Consider the following 22,327-nt stretch of genomic DNA (forward strand, 5'->3'; position numbering starts at 1 on the left):
CATATGGACGAGTTGACTGCTGGCAGGCGGAAACAAGGTCTGTCGCTGCTATTAGTCAAAGATGTGGAGTTTTACTGTTATTTAAACTAATTAACTATGAGGTGTGAGAAGTCTAATGTTTATTGGCAGAACAGTGAAATTGTTTCAAGGTTCGAGGATTTGGATTCATGGTGGTAAATGAATGATTGGAAGAAACCGTTAGCTCGTCATAGAAGTGCAGCTCCGTCTCTGTGGACCTGCCCCGTCCCAGGTGTCGGTGGGTCCTGACATTTCTCCTGGATCCATAATCTGAGAGCCACATTGACTACTCTACTTTGTGTCCTACAGTGCAGGACTACCTGCCTCTCCCTGGGTGTGTCCCGTCCCAGCACGCCACCAGCTGAGGCTCTGGGAGGAGACGAGGACGTTTGCTTGGCAAATTCAGATTTGCAGTTTCACATTTTTTACAAAACCGTGACTGAAACTGCAGGACTGGGAGGTGACGTTGACCTGAGACACTGATCGGCGCTGGATCAATGCGGTTCCTCTTGGGTCGAACCTGAACTGGTACCTGACGTTCTATCTGTCTACATCTGCGTAGCTGAGAGTAACGTGACGGTTCTGAAGTGGGCCTGCGCTCCGGGCTGCCCGCCGCTCTACCGCCACCACACTTTCATCCACTCATTTACATACTGAATGCATTGAGCGAAGGCTGCCTATCGGCCTGCCATCTTTTCTTTTCCTGCCTTTGTCTTCACTCTAAAAATCTCCTGTTGTTGTTTGCCTTTAAAGGGGTAGACTAAACTAAACTAAACTAGTTCCCCCAAAACCGACAGCTCAGTCGTTACCTACTCAGGTGAAGGTCAGGGGAAGTTATTTTTGGTGCAAAACACATATTAGTGAGTACTTGAAAGGCAAAATGAACTTTTTGGGTGAAGTATCCCAGAGAGACATAGCAGCAGCTGACGCGAGTGAGGTTTAGCCTCCATGCTAGCACGTCCACCTCCCATGAACGGTCGTGCCAGTTCAGTGCCAGACTGTGCTAGTCCACACTCTACTTATTCCTCCTAAAATCACAATCAATTATTACTAAGTACAACAACGCTAACTTCTGTGTGGGCCTCAGGACTCGCTCCTATGAGCCAAACATCTCCTGAAAGACACCAGCATGCACTGACAGAAAATCCCAGTAAATAAAACGCAGAAATGTTGCTGCTGTTCACCAGATTTCTCAGAAGGCGCCTTGGTGATTGCTGCTCCTCACTCTGAATTATGTCTTCCTCTCCTCCTGTAACTCATCTGCTGTCTCTTCTTTGACATTGAACAATACAGGCATCATATTTTACAGACGCCATGTATTTCAGTCACTGAGATGTCAAAGTCGAGCAAAGTGAAATGCAAACGTGTTTTTCCTCTCCTCAGTATAGAGGAGGAACTAAATAATGACACGGGTGTGATGAACCCCTAAATCTGTCCCTGCGTGTGGATGTTTTTATCTATCAGGATTGTGGTCGCACGTTCAATCAAGACATGGGAAAATGACACAAATTTGATAAAAGAGAATCAAAAAGTACAAAACCACTTGCTGTGACATGAAAAGGACAGACTGGTTATGTCGAAGCTGTTTCAGTAGAAACGTTTGGTTTTAAACTACCCAAAGGCCTGTGTCATACATTTGCATACAGTGGTTATTTCCCAGTCTTTAACAGTCTTGCATCGAGAGGTCGTTTCTCACTTCCTCTCAAAAACAATCTCAGGAAACGTACGTGATGTCTCATCAGTGGGGAAGAAAATGCTCTCAGACATGAAACTGTGCTTACGATGATGAGCAGAAAATCTAAAGTCACAGAACGCCAGGTCTTCTCCTCATAGGAGAGTTTCTTCATTATTTACTGTACTTCCACATTCATTTCATTTTTTTTTCATTCTTAACACTGGAACCTCTTTTATCAACGCTTTTGTGGATTTTCTCAACTTCCCATGTCTGCTGTTCTCCTTCTGCTGAGGTATTAAATGCTGCTGGTTTTCATTTCTGTATTTTTGTGCGTTTTTCGTTTCGTGGTTGTTTTTTCTGAACCGTGCAACCCCATGAAGACGAGCCTCTGCCTCGGTGGAGGGTAACTGAGGTCAAAATAAACACAAATCTATTTTTAGTTCCTGACCATCTCGTGTTGTTGGAGCACACAAGTTACACGCGCGCAAAGAAGATGCAGTGGCGTGGACGAGTTTCAGAGCCTTTCAACTTCTCACTGAATACACACATCCTGCAGGAAAGCTTCTGGACGGCTTCCCATCGACTCAGCAACTTCTCTAAAATAAAGCGTCTTCGTTTCACTGCAAACGCCGTTCACACAGGAAAGAGGAAGCGCAGCGCTGCTTGTTGGGTGAATTCTGCCATTTTGGGGGGCTTGGTTCCTGTGTGGAGGGAGTCCCAATTACAGCGAATGACAAAGTGAGGGGCTCAAGTTAACAACAACCTCCATGTCATTAACTTGCTCCTCAGCTGTGAATACCGCCATCGAGCTGGGGGTGGCACTGGCGAGGAGGAGCTGCTGGCCTCCACCCTGCAGACTCAGCCACCACAACACACAATCAACGGGACATCATCAAACACACATAAACAAAGGCTGACAGAAACACACACACACACACACACACACACACACACACACACGCACACACTAATGAGGAGCGCGTTTGGTGGAAGGTTCCAACAACACAAAAACTGCCCGCCTCTCTGTTCTCACTGTTACCAAGGAGACTGCAGCACATTGGTATTCTGACAGGACACTTCATAGGCAATGGTGAGAGACAGAGAGGGGGGGAGAGGGGGATAGAAGGGTAAAGAGAGAGGGGGGAGAGAGAGAGGAGAGAGAGGGGGAGGGAGGTGGAGAGAGAAAGAGAGATTGCAGGTAATAAAACTACATTTATAAGAGGAGAGTAGAGCCGTACTGGACAGCCGCGATGCCCAAAGTGTGAGCTCTGCCCCCTGGTGGGCTGTGAGGTCACCTACGATAAATAAATACAGCTCTGTTTTTTGGAGTGCCCTCACTCAGGAGGTGACGCGCTGGGGTGTGCGTGTGTGTGTGTGTGAGCAGGATTGAAATCTGACCTCGACAGGTACACAGGGCTACCAGCTCCATCCAGTCTGCAGGACCCTGATCTCCTTCAAAGCATGAAGTGATTCTTGACTCCAAAAGAATCTTCTGCCTTTCAAGTCCTCATCAACAGGAGTCTCTAGCACACAGGCGGGTTTTTCCCTCCTGCATCACTTCTTTGCAACTCCAGAATGCAGAAAGTGCCAGCCACATACATGTAGCTAGAAGCTAAGGCTACAAAGTAACTGCAACCTGTTATTTCTGGACATGTATCAGTCAAATGTCATCAAAAAAAACCCCAACTCTCTCCTGTTCTGATTAAATCCATCAACGTGACTCCAGAAGACAAGGTTTCGACAGTCGGAGGGAAATGTATGAGCAGTTATTGATATTTCTATGTTCCCATTCATAAGCAGCCGCCTCGGAGGACGTATACTCTCAGCGCTTCTGGCTGCGTTTAATATTTTCATAACACATTTATGATGAAATGTGTTCCTGGTTAAACAACAGTGTCAAACAACCAGGACACAGGCTGAATTATGCACCGTTCCCACTTAATTTCTTACACGTGTTGCTTGACAAATTGTTGTGCGTGAGTGTATTGATTATTAATTTGCACTTCTTAGCCTTCGGGCATCATTCACACAGAATGCCTCTGTTTATGAAATACAAAAATATATCAGGAAACACTTTATCTGAGTGTCATGAGTGTGTGCGGGGTTGGGTGGGCCCCAGCAGAGCTGCACGTTTAAACGGCGGCGTTCTCAGTTCGGAGCGGCTGTTGTGTAACACGAGACGTAAGAGCACTTGAACGTGTCGATGCGTGGTGAAGGCCTTCTGCCGCAGCCTTGTTATTTACATGCCAGATGAAATCACAACAACACACGATGAAAAAGCGCCACATCGGCCATGGATGGGTGTCACACAGGACGAACAAGCAAAGACACGGAGAGGAATTGATCCAACATGAAGCCCTGAGACGGTTCCAGCTGTGACTCATGCAGATGCAGGACCAGATTCGTTTGCTTACCCATAAACTCGATGCCCAAATGGTCTGTTGTTGCAGCCGCCAGGGAGGGAGGGGGAGATGGAAGGGGGGGAGAGAAGGAAATCAGAGTTATTATCAAGAACAGCGTGCGTTAGCATTGTGTCACAGCGTGTAGAAGATCATTGTTGACTTGTTATTCTTTCATGTAAGCTGCTGTATCAGTGTTTTATAGGATGTCACATGGAGTCAGAGGCCACATGTCAGTGACCTCATCGGAGGTGACGGGGGACTCCACCGTCTGAGTGACCCTGAACCAGATCACCACCGCAGCTATCAGGGCCCCCGGCGACCGTTAGCTGTTGACCGCGAGTGATGGAGTCCTGGGTGGATTCGAGCCAAGACGTCAGCTGACATGCAGCAGGCCTCACTCACGGAGCTTTGTTCTCAGGACATGAAGCGAACATGGATGGCTCATTGTAACCCCGCCCCCTTTAACTGGCCTACATAAATACACAATCAACGTTGTGGGGGAGGAGCTACACATCACCTTCAGGATTTGATTCCTCTTTGTTGAGGGCTCAGAAAGTCCGACAGCACGTCAGAACTAATTTGTACTTAAGAATGATTAATTCATCCTGGTTTGGAGCTTTTTTAATCACTTCCAGGTGTTTGTGTTTGTATAAATCATACAGAGCTCACGCATGAAAGCAGGCACACAAGCGGATCCTGCCATGCCAGATGGTTTGTTTCACAGGAACATCTGAGTCGTGGCCATAGAAACTGTCTGGAAACTGGATGAATCCGTCCGCCAGCACCTTCGACCAGTCAGATCCACAACTGACGTAGAAGCCGAAGCCAGTTGGAGGAAGAGAAAACACTGTTTGCAAGGAGAAAATCCCTCAGTGGAGTTCTTTGCAGTTCTCTCCAGCTCTGACTGATGCAAACTAGAACCTTTCTGCAGAGGAACTACCTTTGTTTTGTCGACAGGAGCTGGGGAGTTCCAGGGAAATTATTACTCTAGGAACTACAGGGGTTGGGACTTTCTGTGCTGGACAGTTCTGATTGTCTCAGTATTTGTTGGTGTTTAATCTGTTTTCCAGAATCTCACTGGTTATTGTTGCTAGAACGGACACATCGTGGAGCTCATGGCTTCCTCCATGTTTACGCTGAAGACGACCTCCACCAGGAATTAGAACCAGCAAGTGCAGAACCTTCTCAAACGCTGGCCGACTAATTTGACTTGTGGAAACGCTTCGATGGGCTGAAGGAACTTTGAAATTCCAGGACAAGTAGTTCCTGTGAGTGTGGTGGTACAGCGGCGTACGCCAACCACTCCAGGAGCAGCCATTGTTGTTCTGACCTGAGCGTCGCTGTCGTCCCACCTGAGGCCACCTGAACCAGTATCCAGTCGCGTGTTCTGGTTTACATGCTGGTGGAGATTTCTGATTGGTTTCACGTTTCAACTCAACCCTCACGACTCGGCTGCACACGCTGTCACACACGAGCTGCAGCGCACAACGAAGAAGCGATGAAGACTTGAACGGAGATGTGACGGCAGCTGCGGGCTCGTTTGAACGCCCGCTTGTGAGATTACTATGATTTTAGGTGACAAACTCTTTATGAATAATTCTGCTTTTTTCCTCTGTGTTTAATTATTTATGCATGAATATTCATCATCAGAGACAAACACAGCATTTACATCAGTTTAACAGCCCTTTGGAGCCGTTCACCTCATTTACCTGAACATGGCTTTCCTGACGAAAACAACCTTTTCACAAATGTCCCTCAGTCATCAGGGCGGTTGCGGGTCGAGCCCTGATGAGCCGGGCCTTGTGTGTCAGCCTCTACCACCTGTGTGTGTGTTTGTGTGAACCTGAGCCACAAAGCAGAACATTTTGAGCGCTGCGAAGGTAGACAAGTGTTACATAAGCGGCCCCGTTTACCATCGACAACATCCTCAGGCTCAAACCCTTAGAGCCTTTGGTCCTTACGCCAGAATAGCGATGCCCTAAACACCCACAGAGAACGAGAGGTGGGAGGTCAACTTTTGCAGGTTTGTATCTTGCAACTGCGTTGAAGGATGAAACAGAGTCGGTGGGTTTCCCTGCAAATACTGGAAATGTGCATTTTCCTTTTCATGAGACCTTTCAACACGATGGCCACACGCTGGTCATTATCACAGGTGCCAACTGTCTGTGGGACCGGCCGACAGGAAATGATGGCGAGGAAGTGCTGATGTTTCTGCCGCGCTGACAGTGACTTTATCTCCTGAGTGGCCCTGCCCTACATCTTTCACTGGGTAAGCTGGACTTTCTAATGCGAAAAGCTTTGTCCAATCTGCCCTGCGGTCTTATCAGCCGATGTTAGCGCGGATGTAAGAGGATCATTTTTCACTTAACCAGTGACCCAGAGACCCTCTCCACCGTCGGCCCGATGGCACCCTTCAAAACCACCGGCGAAGTAGGACAACAAGAGATGAACAAGATAAATGCTGGTGAAAGCTTTGGGAGTCATTTACATTCCGCTTTTGGCAAATATTTGCCAACAGTTTGACTGCAGAGGTCAGAGAGAAGCCTCACCACGGCCGCGGCAGCTCCAGGTGCACACCCAGGACTGCTGGATTCAAGTATTCAAAATATCATGGCAGGGGATATTTTGCCCATATCTCTTCATATTTGTGAGTTAGCATTGGCTATAACAATGTAATAGCCAGTGTAGCTACGAGGTGCGAACACCACTACACACCACCAATGTAACTCACTGAACTATGCTGGGTTACAGGAAGCAAACTAAATTTGAGGGTGTAAAAGTTTGGATTTCAAACAATAGAAAACTGCTGGAGATGAAGAAACGGGCACTTTTCTTCCTCCATTAAAAGACTCTTTTATCTTCATCGTCCTTTATTATACCACCGGTGTGTATTTATGCTCTCGCCCTGATGACCACTTTGACCTCGACAGAGCCAAAAGAAAACAATCTTGTTCTTCCATCCTGCAGCTGCCAGCCCTTTGGGTCCAGCTATAAGCACCGCCGCCACCGCCGGGTTTAGAAACGGAATTTCCCATGGAGCGCAATGAGCAGAGCCCAGCACTAAAGCTGCCATGGATCTGGATTTCATTTTCTGTGTAGCTTGGTGGCTCCATCATATATCAGCGCCGGCGCTGTCAGGATATGAGTTTCAGCTCCCACCGGACCGCCCGTTCTCAAGATGTATGCACTCCTGCAGCTGTAAACCACTTCAGATGGAAGAGCCTACGGAGTGTCACATGTAAAACGCAGACCGAATGATCAGCTGGTCAACGGTGACCACGAGGAAAGGCCACATCTGAACCCTCAAAGGCTGGACTCTGCAGGATGGGGAATGCATGCATGTTGGTGTCCGGAGTGTTTATGGGTTACTGATCATAGTCTGGATTCAGGAGACGAGGACCTGGAGAGTTGAGAGTTTAGCTGTTGTTAGCCGTTGGTCTCAATTAGTTAGTTATTAATTAGTATCTAAAAATATGCCTGGCTGGATCCTTCTGAATTCTGGAGTCACAATGATGTGATGCAGGAGGCAAAAACGTATTTAGAGCTGAAAACCCCGATACGCCAGTCCTGGGAAGGCTAAATAGACTCCATTAATTGAAGATTACCCCTGGTCAGTTTTGAGGATGGTGTACAAGTGAGTTGGTCATACGTAGAACTGACGACACGAACAATGGAGCTGTTAAGAATGGAAATGATCTATTTTCACCTTTTTGAGAATTAAATCTCACGCCGCATGCGACTGGAACTGAAGAACAACACAACCAGTGTGGCATTTTATACGTGAGCCTGTTTGTCTGGAGGGAGTAGGGAGTCTGTGGTGTGTCGCCCTACTTCCCCTCCCCACGGACACACACACGGTAATGAGGATGGCTGTGCGTGTGTGTGTGTGTGTGTGTGTGTGTGTGTGTGCGCGCGCGCTGCCTACTTCCACCTCTGGAGTGAGCTTCACAGTGGAAGACAGATTAGCTGTCCTCCGCTGGGACACACACCCCTGCTGATTTACTGACTGCACTCATTTAAGAGCACTGCTGTCGGTGTCACACTCCGTCACACCATTACTGAACTAGAAAGGCTCTCAGACCACCACAAAGACCAGCAGCCCACCTTCTATTCTCCTGTAGGCAAATCCACCACCTCTTACATATCTGGAAATATTTCCCAGGTGTATCAGAAATAGGTCCAGATATTTCCTGAGGAACTGAAGACTCGAGGTCTCAGGGCTGCGAGCCTCCCTCTCTCTGCTCTCGTCTACTACATTCAAAAACAGTTCAATTACAGATAGGGATGCTGATGTCGGTCTACTTCTGTAGTGAGATGTTCGCCTGCTGGTGTTGTCGGCCTCTCTGGCTCGACTCAGGTTGTGCCAGATGAGGTTGGCAGGTGGAACGCTGCAGTGTTCTTGTTGCAGAACCTGTTAGTTGTGATTCACTCGCACTCAGACAGTGTTGGACCACGTTTACACCTGGTATTAATATGCTTCTTCAGTTTCCACACTGAGGTTCCATCTCGCTCTTTCCTGCTCAGCCACACAACACGTCTGCTTCTTCTTCTGATGAATTTCTGCCGAAGCAGCGGGCTGCACTGTCACCTCGTTTGTGTGCCGGTAACACAACATCAGAAAAAGAAAAAAATTGCTCGCCATTCCTGAAGTTGAGCTGTTGTGTGGACTTCTGCTAACTGTTGGAAGAAGGAGAAAAAAAACAAGCAGAATACCAATGAAAGGAGGCAATGTGTGGTTATGCAGCTGAGCTCAGGACCGCCGCAGTCCACGGATGCAGGAACGCAGTCAAGACTGGTGGGGGATCGTCGTCATGTATGAAGACTACATGTATGAAGACTACATGTCAAACCTACATACACGCTGCTAACTTTGCTACCGTGAGTAGGACCCCCCCAGCCTCCACCACCGTGATCAGGAGTAATACACCAGTTTACTGGGGGACAACCACCTCACACAACTACTGGAGGCCACTGGCTGTGCTGGGATTTCAGCTCTATTAACAGGTCACATGACCAGTCAGAACGGAGTTCTGATCAGCAGAACGTCTCTGTTAGGAGCGGCTCCTTCACGTCTGTCATGAATGTTCTGCTGACTGAACACGGCAGCTGCAGAGAGCCTGGCGCTCGGCGACTGCCGTCTGAGGAGGGCCACTAAGGTTCGTCCAAAACTGTGGATATTTGGCAGGTTTGCTGTTGTGAGTGGAGGCGCCATGACAGCTTTAACAGGGAGACTCTCACAGGAGTTCCACTCAGGTGTGGCTCCCATAATCCTGCTGACAGACGGGCCCTCGGAGACCACGGACCCGTCCCAGCGCCAGTGTCTGTCGCTACGTTAAATGGATCGGCTCCGAAAGAGAAAGGGCTCCTCTTTGGCCCGTGCATCAAAGCTGTTCTATGGAAGCTTCCTCTTCCATTCACTGAGATGAAGCTTTACACAGTTCCTTAGTTAGCCGCCAGCTGCTTCCACATGGCTGGTTCTTTCTGCACTTTAGAGCCACACACGAAAGATGCAGGAGGGAAAGCATCTTCACTTGTGAGGACTTGAAAGGCAAATACAATTCTTTGAGTGAAGTATTGCTTTAGGTGCTCGTTTTGGTGAACTTGCAACCTCCACGTGCATCGTGAAGTGGTGAGTTTATCACCTGGGTGTGTCCTCGGCAGCCTTCATCGAAACAGATTCATCCACACAGCAGCAAGGAGTGAAAGGAAGAGGAGGCATCTTCAGTGAAAGGAGAAACATGAATCTTTGCGGGTTTCCCACTCCTCCTCTGATGAATACAAATGGCGGCGCTAATGATGTTTGACTGAAGCGTTGCAGCTGCGACGAGCTCTTAATTTCCCCTCTGAGATTAATGTTTTTGTACCTAAAAACTCCATAGCGAGATGAAGTTCAGTGACAGCTGAAGCCTGGTTTCTGAGGGACGACCGTGAACCGGCTCTCCTTCTTCCTGCCAGATCCTCTTGCTGACGACTTGGAAGCCCGGCAGGTGGGAGAGGCGTGTTTCAGTTTTTATAAAATTACCAGAATTGAGTACAAATTTGTAGGGAAAGACAAGACTTTTGAGCAGCAGCATTTTCTCAAGGTGAGGAGGTTTAGTAACCTCACTCAAACCCACATTCACTCGTGTTTTTCATTTTCATGTCCCACGGCAGCACTGGAGGCACTTTGACTTCATGCAGCTCCACTGGAGACACAAAGGGCTTCCTACAACTTTTTCCAACACTTGCACGTACACACACATGCACAGACACACACACACACACACACACAAAAACGCGCGCACACACACACGCACACACACACGAGCAAACACACACATGCACACACACACGAGCAAACACACACACACACACACACACACACACTGAAAGATAATCCTCAACTTCCGTCTGTCAGATAAAAAAATGATTTATTCCGCAAATGGGCATGAAAGGCTGATTGCATCATGTTCTCATCTCAGACGGACTGATAGCTGCGATGTTAGTGAATACACCACGTTTCCGATTGCTGCTCGGCTCTTTTTACAGAAATAATTAGATATTTTGACAGATGGTGGCTGTGAAGGAGTGGAAGGGCGGCCCGGCGTCGTCCGATGATCACACGAGGCGACAGACAGTCTCTCCTTGGCTCATTATTGCTCTCTATTACATTATATTTCTGTGTTTACTAGATTTTCAAGGTGGATGCAAATGAGGATCATAGCTTGTTTTGGTGCAGAATGTTAAAACAAACCACAATTATTCTAAACTATCAGTCTGCTCCATAATAAAGCCATATTAGCTGCTGCTGGCACCCTGAAGATATACTTTAATCTACCTTAATGCTTTTTACAAATGGTATTTGCAAACATTGTCATGCAAAATTATTTATTTAATTTGACACTGCCAGGAGCTTAGCAAACAATATCCCTCAGGCCATTCCTGTAGTTGTTTTTCAAACTGCTCTCCTGTATTTGCTGCAGTCGCCGGCCGTCCTGGGCTGGGAGGAACGTTCCACCGCTCCACACAAATATGTGTTTAAGAGCCTCCGTAGCTGCGCTGCAGCCAGTCTGGCTGGACGGGAGTGTCATCTTTCACTGACCTGTTTATAATTTCATCATTTGCTCTCTCTGCTCTTGTATCGTCTCTTCTCCTTTTTTTTTTGTTTTGTTTTTGCCGGCAGCGGTTGCTGTGGCAACGAGGTGTCAGTATCTTTAGACCTGACAGCATCTTTCATCTGAGCTGTTTGCTCCGCATCCCTAAATCAGACCAGTCCCCCCCCCCCCCCCCCCACACACACACTTATAGATTAGATTATGTCAACAACCTAAGCTGTGTGTGGTGGGGGGGGGCCTATTGTTTACCCTTCCCCCAACCGTCTTTCTGTTGCACTCCCTTTTTGAGATATTAGTATATCAGATCATATCAATTATGAGAAAATGTAATTGAATATGAATAAAACAAACGTAGATTCAGAAAGAGGATGAACTCTTTCCACACATTACTGGAGGATTTGGGGCTTTGTGTTTGGTGCTTTTGCCTCCTCGGTCTCTTTATTTCATGAGGCTCATCTCCTAATTGCTTCCCTCTATCTGTCTATCCTCTCTTCTTATGTTCTGCTGCCTCGTTTGCAAATCTCTTCTCAGTTTGTGGATTCTGCCTCAGAGTGGAAACAGTCCGAGTGTGAAGTCACAGATTACCCAGCGTCATGGCAGGCTCACTGATCCGCTGTTTACTGCAAAATTCCTCACGCCTTTTCTAACATCACCTAAACTATGACGCAAAGATACAGGAGTGTCACAGACGGAGCCCCTGAGCTCAGGCTTCACAGGAGGAGGAGGAGGAGGAGGAAGCGTGTGGGGTGGAAAAGTTGTCAGGCGGGAGGAGCGTCAATCAGGATGCTGAGCTTTGTGTGAAAAATCTCTTTAGGAGCCTCAACTGTAACCACACACTGAGGGTGGACTCATGTGGTGCGTTGGTAGGACTCCTTTAGTCTGCGTACCACCGGGGAGCTTCGCTCCAGCAGAGGTGACATCAGACGTCCAGTTATGACAAAATTATAAAAAAAAAATTAAGGATTCTAAACCTGTAAAAAAGCATTTTAAGCAAAATCCAAAAGGAAAACAACATTCCAAATAAATCCTGATTATCTTATTTCATTTGTTTACTTGTCGGAGCGCACATGGGGCACCGAGTCTGGCTCCCCGACCCTCCCCGGGCAGCTTTGTCCTACACACTCTTGATTTACGATCCTTCCTTCACGACGAGGTTTCAGTCCATTAGACGTCTGCAAATACACACACCAGCTAATCCACCGCCCTCGCGTATGCGTGTGAAGAAAATGTCGTCTTCACCTCCATTTGACAGTCACCTCCCGCACGCTATTTCCTGCTCGCTGCACAGCATTAAAGCCAAATGACACCAAATCAGCCGCAGCGTCTCAGGCTTCTACTCACTGACCTTGCTTTTGTTTGGACTTATCAAGTCAGAATTATTTTCACTCTCAAATTAATTGGCTGAGTCACTCGCAGCCACACCGGCACACATTTTGTTTTTTGGGAACTTTGAAATTACCTGAAGGGTTTTCATAGACGTGAGGTTAAAGACAAGTATTTAAATGTTGGTAAACCCAGGAATTTAACACTGAGATTGAAATTAGCGTTGCAGTGCTGGTCCGGTCTGTTTATCACCAACTGTTCAGAGGCACAGACGGAAAAAAATAAAGAAATAAATGGCTGGTGACAGCGTGAGTCAGTGTGGGAATGCCTACAAGGAGCTGTCAATCATCATCAGGGTCGCATCTCACAGAACACGTCTTCGTCTCTGGCCCTCAAGCTGACGCGCACGCACGCACACACACACACACACACACACACACACACACACACACACACTGAGGGATTTCTATCCAAGTTTTTCAGTCTATAACACCTCATACCTTTGCTGTGTTCCTCGAGACATTTTGGCATTTTTTGTTCTGACTTTACTCAAAATCTTCTTGAGTATCTACAAGTGGAGCCGTTCTCAGCCCACCTCTTATCATCTCACGTGAGTGGCTGGACAAGACTGAAGATGCTCTGACGGCTGTTACAGCAAAGTCTGAGTTCGGAGGCTTCAGCTGGCAAGATATTAAAACGATGTTACAATTACATCCAAATGCAGCATGACTTTGTGCAGTGGGGAGTGAGGGAGAGTCGGGGGAGGCTCAGGGAACAACACTCATTTGTTGTCAAGGGACATCGCATAGGACAACAGCCGAACTCTCTCGATGGATCTGGTTGAGGATGGTCAGAGATACTGTGGTTACGAGGAATTTTAAAGTCTTTCCTACTTTGACTCCTTTTCAATAAATGATCACGACTTTATGAAGTTACTCTGAAGTGAAAGTGAAGCAGTATTAGACTCACTAAGCCCGGCAGCCGGCAGTCAAGATCAGATACTGAATTGATCCTTCAGGACAGGCGAGACTCGCAGGTGTAATTTCCTGTATTTCTGTCAGATGTCCAAGTGATGTTCAGACGATGAGTTCCAGTGGTTTGCACAAATGTTCGATTGATGACTTTATTCTGGCGACTGGGTTGATTTTTGGAAAATGTCTTCACAGAAAAAACAAACAAACCACAAAACGTGGCAAGCAGGTGTGAGCGCGTTGAGTTCAACCGTGGGTGAAAACAACCGCAGTTATTTTTCCTCATTCAACTCCTAATCCTTCGGTGTGCCGGCATGGAGGGAAGAGTTTGAGCGACGCACAGGGAAAAGGTGCAGAGCTGAGATTAAAGATAAACTTCTGTTGGAGTCGCTGGCCTCAAATCCGTCCACATCTGACTTCTGGCTGCACTCGCAGCTTCAGGTTTGTCACAACACTTCGCCAAAACGCCACGTGCTCTCAGTTCAGGGTCATGGAACCATCCAGCAGACGTTAATTGTATTCTTTTCATTTTATGATCAGTCAACATATAACCCCCCCCCACACACACACACACACCCATAGTTCAACCCTCTCTTTTACACAACACAAATTTTTACAGCTTTCCATCAGAGACTTGAATTGAACTCATTAGAATATAGAAATTGAATTTACAACCTAATCGTGTGTATCATTAAATAAGCTAAGATGAGCTGTTCTCCAGGTACATTTGTGGTTATTCCTTTGAGAAGTGATGGGCGCCATGTTGGAGATGGCAGGAGCTCTGACCAGCGCTTCCTCTGCTCATTCGTCAGTCGTTGATTTGTAGGAATGAGCATGGATGTAGCCGTTCCCCAGGAGCCAGACGGCTGCAGGCCAGACCAAGGCTCCAAACTTTGAAAACTATCAGCATCCTAAACTACCAGCCCCCTTGATCGTTATATTCCAGGGAAAACGCCACAAGAAGGAGATGGCTGATGAGCACCCGCTCAAAGGAGTCCAGTGGAGAAATGCAAAGAAGGAATCAGAGATGTATCAGAGGAAAGTCATCTGGTAAATCACCGATGCTTCTGGGGAACATGAGCGAGCCAGGGCGGCTCCTGGCAGGATTTTCAAGGATGAATGAGTAAGAGAAGAGGAGGCTGGGAAGAATAAACTGTTCCCAAAAGCGAAGAAAAAAAGCAGGAGGCAGGAGTGAGCAGGAGGCAGGAGTGAGGCAGGGCTTGTCAGAGGAGGGTGTGGGGAGTTCTCCTCAGTGATAAGGAGAGTTCCAGTAAGCGGCGCCTGGAGGGTGGTGGTGAGGGGGGGTTGCCTCCATCCAGCAGATCAAACCATGACTCGGCACATACAGTGGGAGATTGTCATCCCTCCTCTCGCCACCTGTCCATCGGACGGAGACGTCCTGGTGTCACACAAATAAAAGACACATTTGCGCGGTTTGGGTCGTCCTTTGTGGTTTAAACAAGTTTGGATTTGAGCATCCGGTTAATAAACTCTGAACGGGTTTTAAAACCAGGAGTAAAGATTCATGTTAACTTACTTAAACTGGTCTTTTATTTAAAAAACATGGATATGACAGAAGACCTCACTCACTCTAATCCCAGAGTTTGACTACTTCGAAAGTGTCACTGAAATTAGTCTTGATATGACTTTGATGTAGGGGGGGGGGGGGGGGCAGTGACACACGTCAGCTCTAAAAAGCCTTCTGGACCAAGCAATTAACTGCAGTGGTTCTGCTCTCTTGTCAAGCTGCTCCATCACAGAGGTTCGCCGGCTGTTTCCTCATTTTCCACCTGAACTCGTGTCAAGTTGTCATAATCACTTAACTCGCTGAGGTCCGGCGACGAGTCCGACCGCGTATGACTCGTTCTGACCTGTTCCATCTCCGTGCGGGAATGTGACGCTGGTTTGGGACGAGTCCAGGCCACGGTGGAGGTCTGGGGTCTGGTTCGGGTCACGTAGAGATCAGGATTTGACTTCAAGAGCTTTTGCTCGAGAGGAAATACAATAGAATTAAACCGTGTTCACTTTATTTGAGTGGAGTAAATTAAAGCCGCTGTGAGAGGTTCCACCCATGAACACATCTGATTAAAATCATCCCTGTTTTATCATACTACAGCCAGCGTGCTTCATATCATGTGGTAATGTAATTTTATTGTCTCATTGCACAAACGGGCAAATCCGCTCTGATAAGAATAAACTCAAACAGCGGTGATGTGGCTCACCTCAGCTAACCTGCTCTTCCTCACAGCCCCTCTCCTCTAACTTCCAGCCTATAGCCTCCCTTTGTCTCCATCCTTCCTTTTCATACTCTTCACACCAAGCATCTCTCCGCCCCCTCAGCTCAGCCTGAATGAAGATGGAGGTCCGGGCACATTAAGACACGCTGCTTTGCCTTTGCTTCACCTACATGTGTCCCCTCTCCAGGCTCTGGAGTCATTAAACCTCCAAGAAGAGGAGCAGCGATCAAGGATCACTGCTCAGGTCGCTCTATTACTCCTCAGTCGGACGCGAGAGGAGCTCAGGTCCTTCATAGCTGTGAGAGAAGAGCGATGCCGGCTGTCCCCACCTGACCTCGCTCACACCAGCATCCAGCAGCATCTCCATACAGCACACAGGACAACGCAGCAACACGAGCAGATCAACAAACTTCTCATTAAACAGAACAGCCCACTGAATAAAGATGCTGGAGGAGGCGTCCATGTTGGTGTCGGTTGGCCAGCAAGCGATGGCGGCAAGTACACACCTCCACAGCTGAATATTTGATCAATAATCCAAGGTGAGAGTCCCAGAGAGCATCGTAAACATCCACTCACCAAGCACCACAATAGAGTACCACAGGGATGATGTATTACAGCACAAAAACGCCTCCAAACACACTGCCATGGTATTTATTGGCCTATTTTATGTCGGAGAACAAAACTAATTTGACCTTATTTCAAGAATTTCACCAAAAAGCCACAGGCTTGGCAGGAGCCAGCGTTCAACAATGCAACAGACTTATATTTGGGTTCTGGGACTCATTCCTGCACCTCTCGGCCGTCAGCTGGAGCCATGTTGACCCGGAGTGTCGTCCTTCCTTTATTCTTCAGATTACTTTGATCACCAGTCTGACTTTCCTACCAAATATTTAGTGCAATGTTTCAGATATTCGCTACTGCAATGCCACCCACAGAAATATATCAGTTCTATTCTTTAAGCTGAGTGGCATCATCCCGATGCACTGATGGCGTTCAGATTTGTCACATTTGTTTTGGTTAGAAAGATTTAATGAGGAAAGTCAACATTCATCATTCTGCAGATTGAAGTCTGGTTCATTCTCCTCCTTCAACCGTGCGGTGGAGCTGCAGAGCCGCTCTCCCCGCCACCTCACTTCCAAACTCTCCCAACTGTGGTTTATATGGGGACAAGCTGAAGGGCAGTGGTTCATTACTAAATTAAAGGGAGAAAAGACCAAAGGCTACAAGCTTTATGCAGCAGATGGAGAGTAAAAGTGACAAATAGTGGAGACGGAACTGACAAATGGACAGAGAAAGTGAGGCGAGGCACACTTCCTAAAGTCCTGTCATTGGAGGGGCCCTGCCTGCTCTGCTCTGAGATAATCTGCATCCAACTGCCACATTCCTCACTGAGCACCAGCTGACAAGACCCATACTTCACTGTAAATTGGGCCTTCCAGGTCCATTAGGATCTGTGTGGGGGTATTACCAAACCAGGCTCATATGATCGGTTGAAGAAGAGGCTGATAGATAAAAAAAGTCCTGTTGTGTGGAATAAATGCCAACTTTATTGTTTATAATATTCAATCCAAGCGGATTCACACGGGGTTTGCTGCAACCAATATGGATTTCCATTCCTCTCCTCTGATTGCATGCTATTCCTGTCCACAGCAATAAATGAGCTGAAGGTAAATTGGTCTCAGCAATCAGGAGCCATTAAGCTCAGAGTCTTCTGTGTTGGCCGCTGATTCCACCTGCAGAGTCGATGTAATTTCAGACTGATATAACCAAGATAACGCGTGCTTTTCTCACTGTAAAGAGTTGAATGCCCAATGGGTTCAGTCAGGAATTGAGAAGAAAGAAACGATCAATGCCTAAAACAGGGAAAGTGATTCCATCCAACTGCTTCATCGCCATTATGGCCTTCAAATGGAACGTGTGCACTCATGACGTCACGTTGTGAGGTCGTGTGCAGTCAAAGGCTCAGTGCTCAAGTGGTAACCACATGAAAATGCAGTTAAAGCCAAGTTAGCGAAGAAGTTTCAAACCTGGTGTCTGATAGTTCACTATTCTAATCAGACATGGTATCGGACTATGATGAAAGCCCCATCAGCACATCAGCATATTCAACTGACAATGCTGTGAGTACAGGGGGACGGCGGCGTTCCCGTGGCTTCGTCAACGTGACAGCGATTGACGGCACCGTGTGTTTAATTCAGGCCAAAGCCTGTGCCAGTGGACACACACCAGTCCACCTGTGCTGGTGTGTAGTCGTCTTCACCGTCACCAGCTGCAGCCGTGTTAACAGTGCTCAGTGACACAAATGTAATTCTGGATGGCAGTTTAACAGGTGAGCGCTGGCGGAGGTGCAGGCGAGCCAGGCGCCCCCCCGCTGGTCAACCAGACACACTTGCAGCAAACTCCCCTCGGCCTATAAGTCTGTTTCAGTGGACGTTGGATGGAGCCGAGAATCAAACTGCCAACGTTTTGATGTGCACCTGGAGCCTGGCGAGGCAGCGTGTAAACTACGCCGGCCACCTGCTCAGTCCTGAGGAGGAGGAGCCTGTTAGCCTGTGGACGGTGAACTGGTCCAAAGAATCCCTCTCAACTTAACCTCCCTAACAGAATCTTACAATCGTCCCAAAAACGTTGAAGGGACACGTCTTGTGTCCATTGTCTCTGGAGCCAGACAAGCAGGTAGAGAGACTAGTTAGCCCCCCACAATGAATGGTAGCAGGTGTTAGCATACATCCATAAAAAGTCATCAAATCCACTTTTATAGAGTTTTTTTTTTTTTTTACAATGTTTTACATAAAGTACATTCATATAACAGGGGTTGTACATAACATCAGTTATAATCAACATATATGCTGATTGTAAATAAACACACATTGTAGTGGTAGAATCAGACACGTAGCCGGAACTACTTTCCTGATTGGGCGCAGTGATTTGACGCAGCACCTCCAAAGCTCCACTGGAACTTGGGTCAACAGAACCAAATGTTTGTTGAGGACTAGGAGAGCGACTGCTGCTACTGATTATGAGGAGGAGGAGGATTCCTGCTGGACACACCAGCATCCTGGACCTGAGCTAGCTGATGCTAACACTTCCCACCCACTACCAGCCATTGGGCTAAGCTAACTAGCCTGGACCTGAGCTAGCTGATGCTAACACTTCCAACCCACTACCAGCCATTGGGCTAAGCTAACTAGCCTGGACCTGAGCTAGCTGATGCTAACACTTCCCACCCACTAGCAGCCCTAACTTGGGCTAAGCTAACGAGTGCTACTCTCCATTTGGACTGCACAGCAACCGAACATAATAAATAAATGTTTCAAATATGAAATAGGAATTTGCAACAGGTTCTTCCCACCTTGTGTCCCTGCAGAAGTCAGTTTGTTGGTGGCGAGGTCGAATGAATCAAGGAGTCAATTAATTTTAGTGCCGTGTAAGTGGAAATAACTGTTACATTATTAGATTTGACTTGAAGCATTACGAACTGTATTTCACTGTCTCCAGGTTAGCGCTTTGACAGGTAACAAACTTCACAATGTAATTGTACAGTACCATGAAACGAAGGACACGCCAGTAACTGAAAAGTTTTCGCCGGGGCTCCTCCATTCATCCTCGCTCTGACATCCTGCTGCTCCTGCATGAGAGCGCAGGGCAAATTTACTCAGAGTCTCTAATTAACTTCACACTCGCAATCTCTGTGTAATTTGCGCTTGATTTACTAAAGCAGCACCTCATGGGCAGGGTAAGAGGCAAGATGGTGAACACTAGGAATCTTCTTCTTTTCTTTGGCTCTCAAGGACACCTGCTGTCAAAGAGACGCTTATTGTGTTGTGAGAGGGGTAAATGTGCAATTTCCTTTAACCCGGGCACATGCCAATTAAACTACCAGTCTGCAGCGAGCGCCTCTTACACAGCATGCAATATTACTGCCAGTTCTCTCAAATCCTGATCCAGGATTTAAAGGGTATCAAAATGCTCCTTATGTTACGTCTAAAAGAAACTCACATCTTTCTCATCTTAAGAGCCAAACTAGCTCAGACCCCCCTCTGGCTTTGCTATTGTAAGTCCGTCAAGCATGCAGACCTGACAGCTCTTTATCCGTATCCTGGTAAGTTGGATTTGACTTGCCACAATAAGTCAGAATGAGAAAGACTTGCTGATACCGGAGCTGATGCCAGAGTCGTCAAGCACCTCTGCGCGCTAAGCCAGGTCTTTTCTTCCCTGCGTTTAATCTGGTATGAATTCAACAAGATGTGTCCCGAGACCTGATTTTCACTTCCCGAGTCTCTCTGGAGATGCACGCACACATTAATATAGATTAGAAAAAAAAGGAGCAACCGGCATCCATGACCACACACAAACATGCACTCTGAGAATGTTACCAGCAGGTCTTGAACCATGCAAACAAGCATTTAACTGCAGAATAGAAATTAAATACAAACCTCAAGAGATTACATGTGACTTTTAGTACGCTACTGTGGAGTTTATAGACACGCAGATGCAAACAATACGCAAGGAAAATCTCTCATCCTGTTTAGAAATTACAATTCACCAGTTTTTTCATACAACAAAGCAGAGAGAGCAGACACCCTCACACCCTGAGCAGGATTTGATGGAAAAGCAGCACGGAACGCATTTTCTTTGGGTTCATTGATTGAGTAGAGCTGAATATAGAAACACGGATAACTCGATTAGCGAAACTTCTCAAACTAGTTTTAATCCATATACAGTAAGTGATCCCATAAATGATGATAACTGTGGTAGTGGCAGAAGTCAGTTTTAAAGGATAAACTCAGTGCATGAAATGAACAGTGACAGCACAGCTGTGATAAAGAAATCAAATCCAATTAAGTGTAATTGTCTAATTTCTAGTCACATCATCTCAAAACGCATTTCATGAAGCAGGCAAAAGACAGACGATCGTTTTCTCAGGAAACATTCGTGAGTAAACTTCACTTATCCCATTAACAGGTCATTGAACTGAAATAAGACGAGGCGTTTTTGGTCTAAAAAGTAAAAATCTGTGGAATAAGCAAAGTTTAGTTCGAAATATTTCTTGCTAAAAAGATTAAAATTGTCAGTAATAAAGCCTGACAGTGATAGCAGTGTGGTTTGTGTGTCAGTCGTTTTTGTAGCGTCACTGTTTTCTGATCAAAAAATGGCTTTCAGTCGGAAAACTTTACTAGCGACCAAGCAGGGACCACAACCTTCACCCTGGATTTGTTACTAGTGACATGACAACATTTTGCTTCTGCACAAACTGACTCACAACTGCACATTTAAGGTCACCAGCAGCGAAACGACCACAGTTGTCAGGTGCGGACCTTTAAGAGTACAAATCAGACGCGATTGTGTTTTTTTTTTTGTCTCAACAGGAGCATGACAGGTTTGAGTGAGTTAGTTTAAGGGCGCTGCAGGTTTAGCCCGACTAGCTCTTAACCTCAGCGAGACGCCGGCAGCGACCCAGCCGTTCTGACGCCAGAGACGTGCAGCGACGGAGGGAGTGCCACCGCTGTCGCTGTTCATACTGTTGCTATCTTCTATCTAATGATAAAAGAACTGCATCCCACTGTGTTTTGAGTTAGAAATAAAACCAGGGTCATGCTGTAGCACATTGCAGCTGGCTCCATGAACACGAGAGCCCCCTAAGTTTTACCAGCCCGCGGCCCCCAGATGCACATGTCCGGCCCTGCTAACAGACTGAGCAACGATCAGGTTTGTGTGCAATACTTCATTGATGGGTAGTGTCTGAAGTACAGGGTCAGAGGAGGATCACGGCGCTGATGTGTTCGTATTCACTGTTACCTGATAACGCCTCTCCTCCTCCTGTGAGACCCAAGCAGATCTTTTCACAGGTGAGGTGAAACGAACGCCATCATCCATAGAACATTCCTGTAACCGTCTGAGGTGAGTTGTTTTAACATCTGATGTTGTAAAAGCTTGAAGCTTGAAGCCTTTCTTCAAACCTTTTATACGTCGTGGATCAGAATATGTAATATAACATGTAGGTTTTATACTCGGGGAAATTGGACTCGTGTGATCACAGCAATGTTATCATCTGTGGTGCACACAAACCTGCCAAGCATGAAATCAGATCTCATAAAGATGGCGTGAATGAAATTTGTCTTGGCCTTAAATCTCTTTCATTGCATCTCCCAGGTAAGACACCACACGCGCTCTGAGATGAGGAGTGTGAGATGTGCCGGGTTCCAGGCCCTCCATTTAGAGGCAGAGACAACAACTGGCTGCGTAGCGCGGCCTGGAGGGATAGAGGTGATGAAGGTGATAAAGAAAGCGATTGACGTCAGGCCGAGGGAGGGAGGGAGGGGGCGCTCTTCAAAGAGAATACATTGAAGACATGTTAGTTTCTAAATAATGAATCATCCTGTGAAAGTTACTCAGCAGCCTCCCAGCTTAAATGTCTCAACAACAAAAGCTGTAGTTTCTTCCTGATTTTACCAAAAAGTCACAACAAAAAGCCTTTGTTGCTCCTTGACACATTTTGGGGGGGGGGGGGGGGGGGGGGGCTTAAACGAATCTTTGATCCCAACCACATTCCATCAAGCTGGATGACAAGATCCTCGCTGAGTCACGAGTGTTTTGAGAACTAATT

General features: G+C 46.9%; 1 protein-coding gene across 3 annotated transcripts in view; it reads right to left on the reverse strand.

Annotated features, from left to right (window-relative positions):
- The window catches only part of nrg3a (neuregulin 3a), a 302,381-nt gene that overhangs the window by 21,178 nt on the left and 258,876 nt on the right, over positions 1-22,327 (reverse strand). For 2 of the 3 annotated variants that reach the window (XM_086180434.1, XM_086180435.1), the window contains one exon: positions 4,108-4,131. The exons of the other annotated variant lie outside the window; for it this stretch is intronic. In XM_086180434.1, coding sequence (XP_086036560.1) covers positions 4,108-4,131 — 24 coding nt within the window. The remainder of the gene's footprint in view (positions 1-4,107; positions 4,132-22,327) is intronic. 3 annotated transcript variants of the gene reach the window in all.

Source organism: Aulostomus chinensis, chromosome 16 (assembly GCF_037954235.1).
Source record: "Aulostomus chinensis isolate RoL2024-O1b breed Wild chromosome 16, RoL_Achi_v1.0, whole genome shotgun sequence".
Lineage (NCBI taxonomy): Eukaryota > Metazoa > Chordata > Actinopteri > Syngnathiformes > Aulostomidae > Aulostomus > Aulostomus chinensis.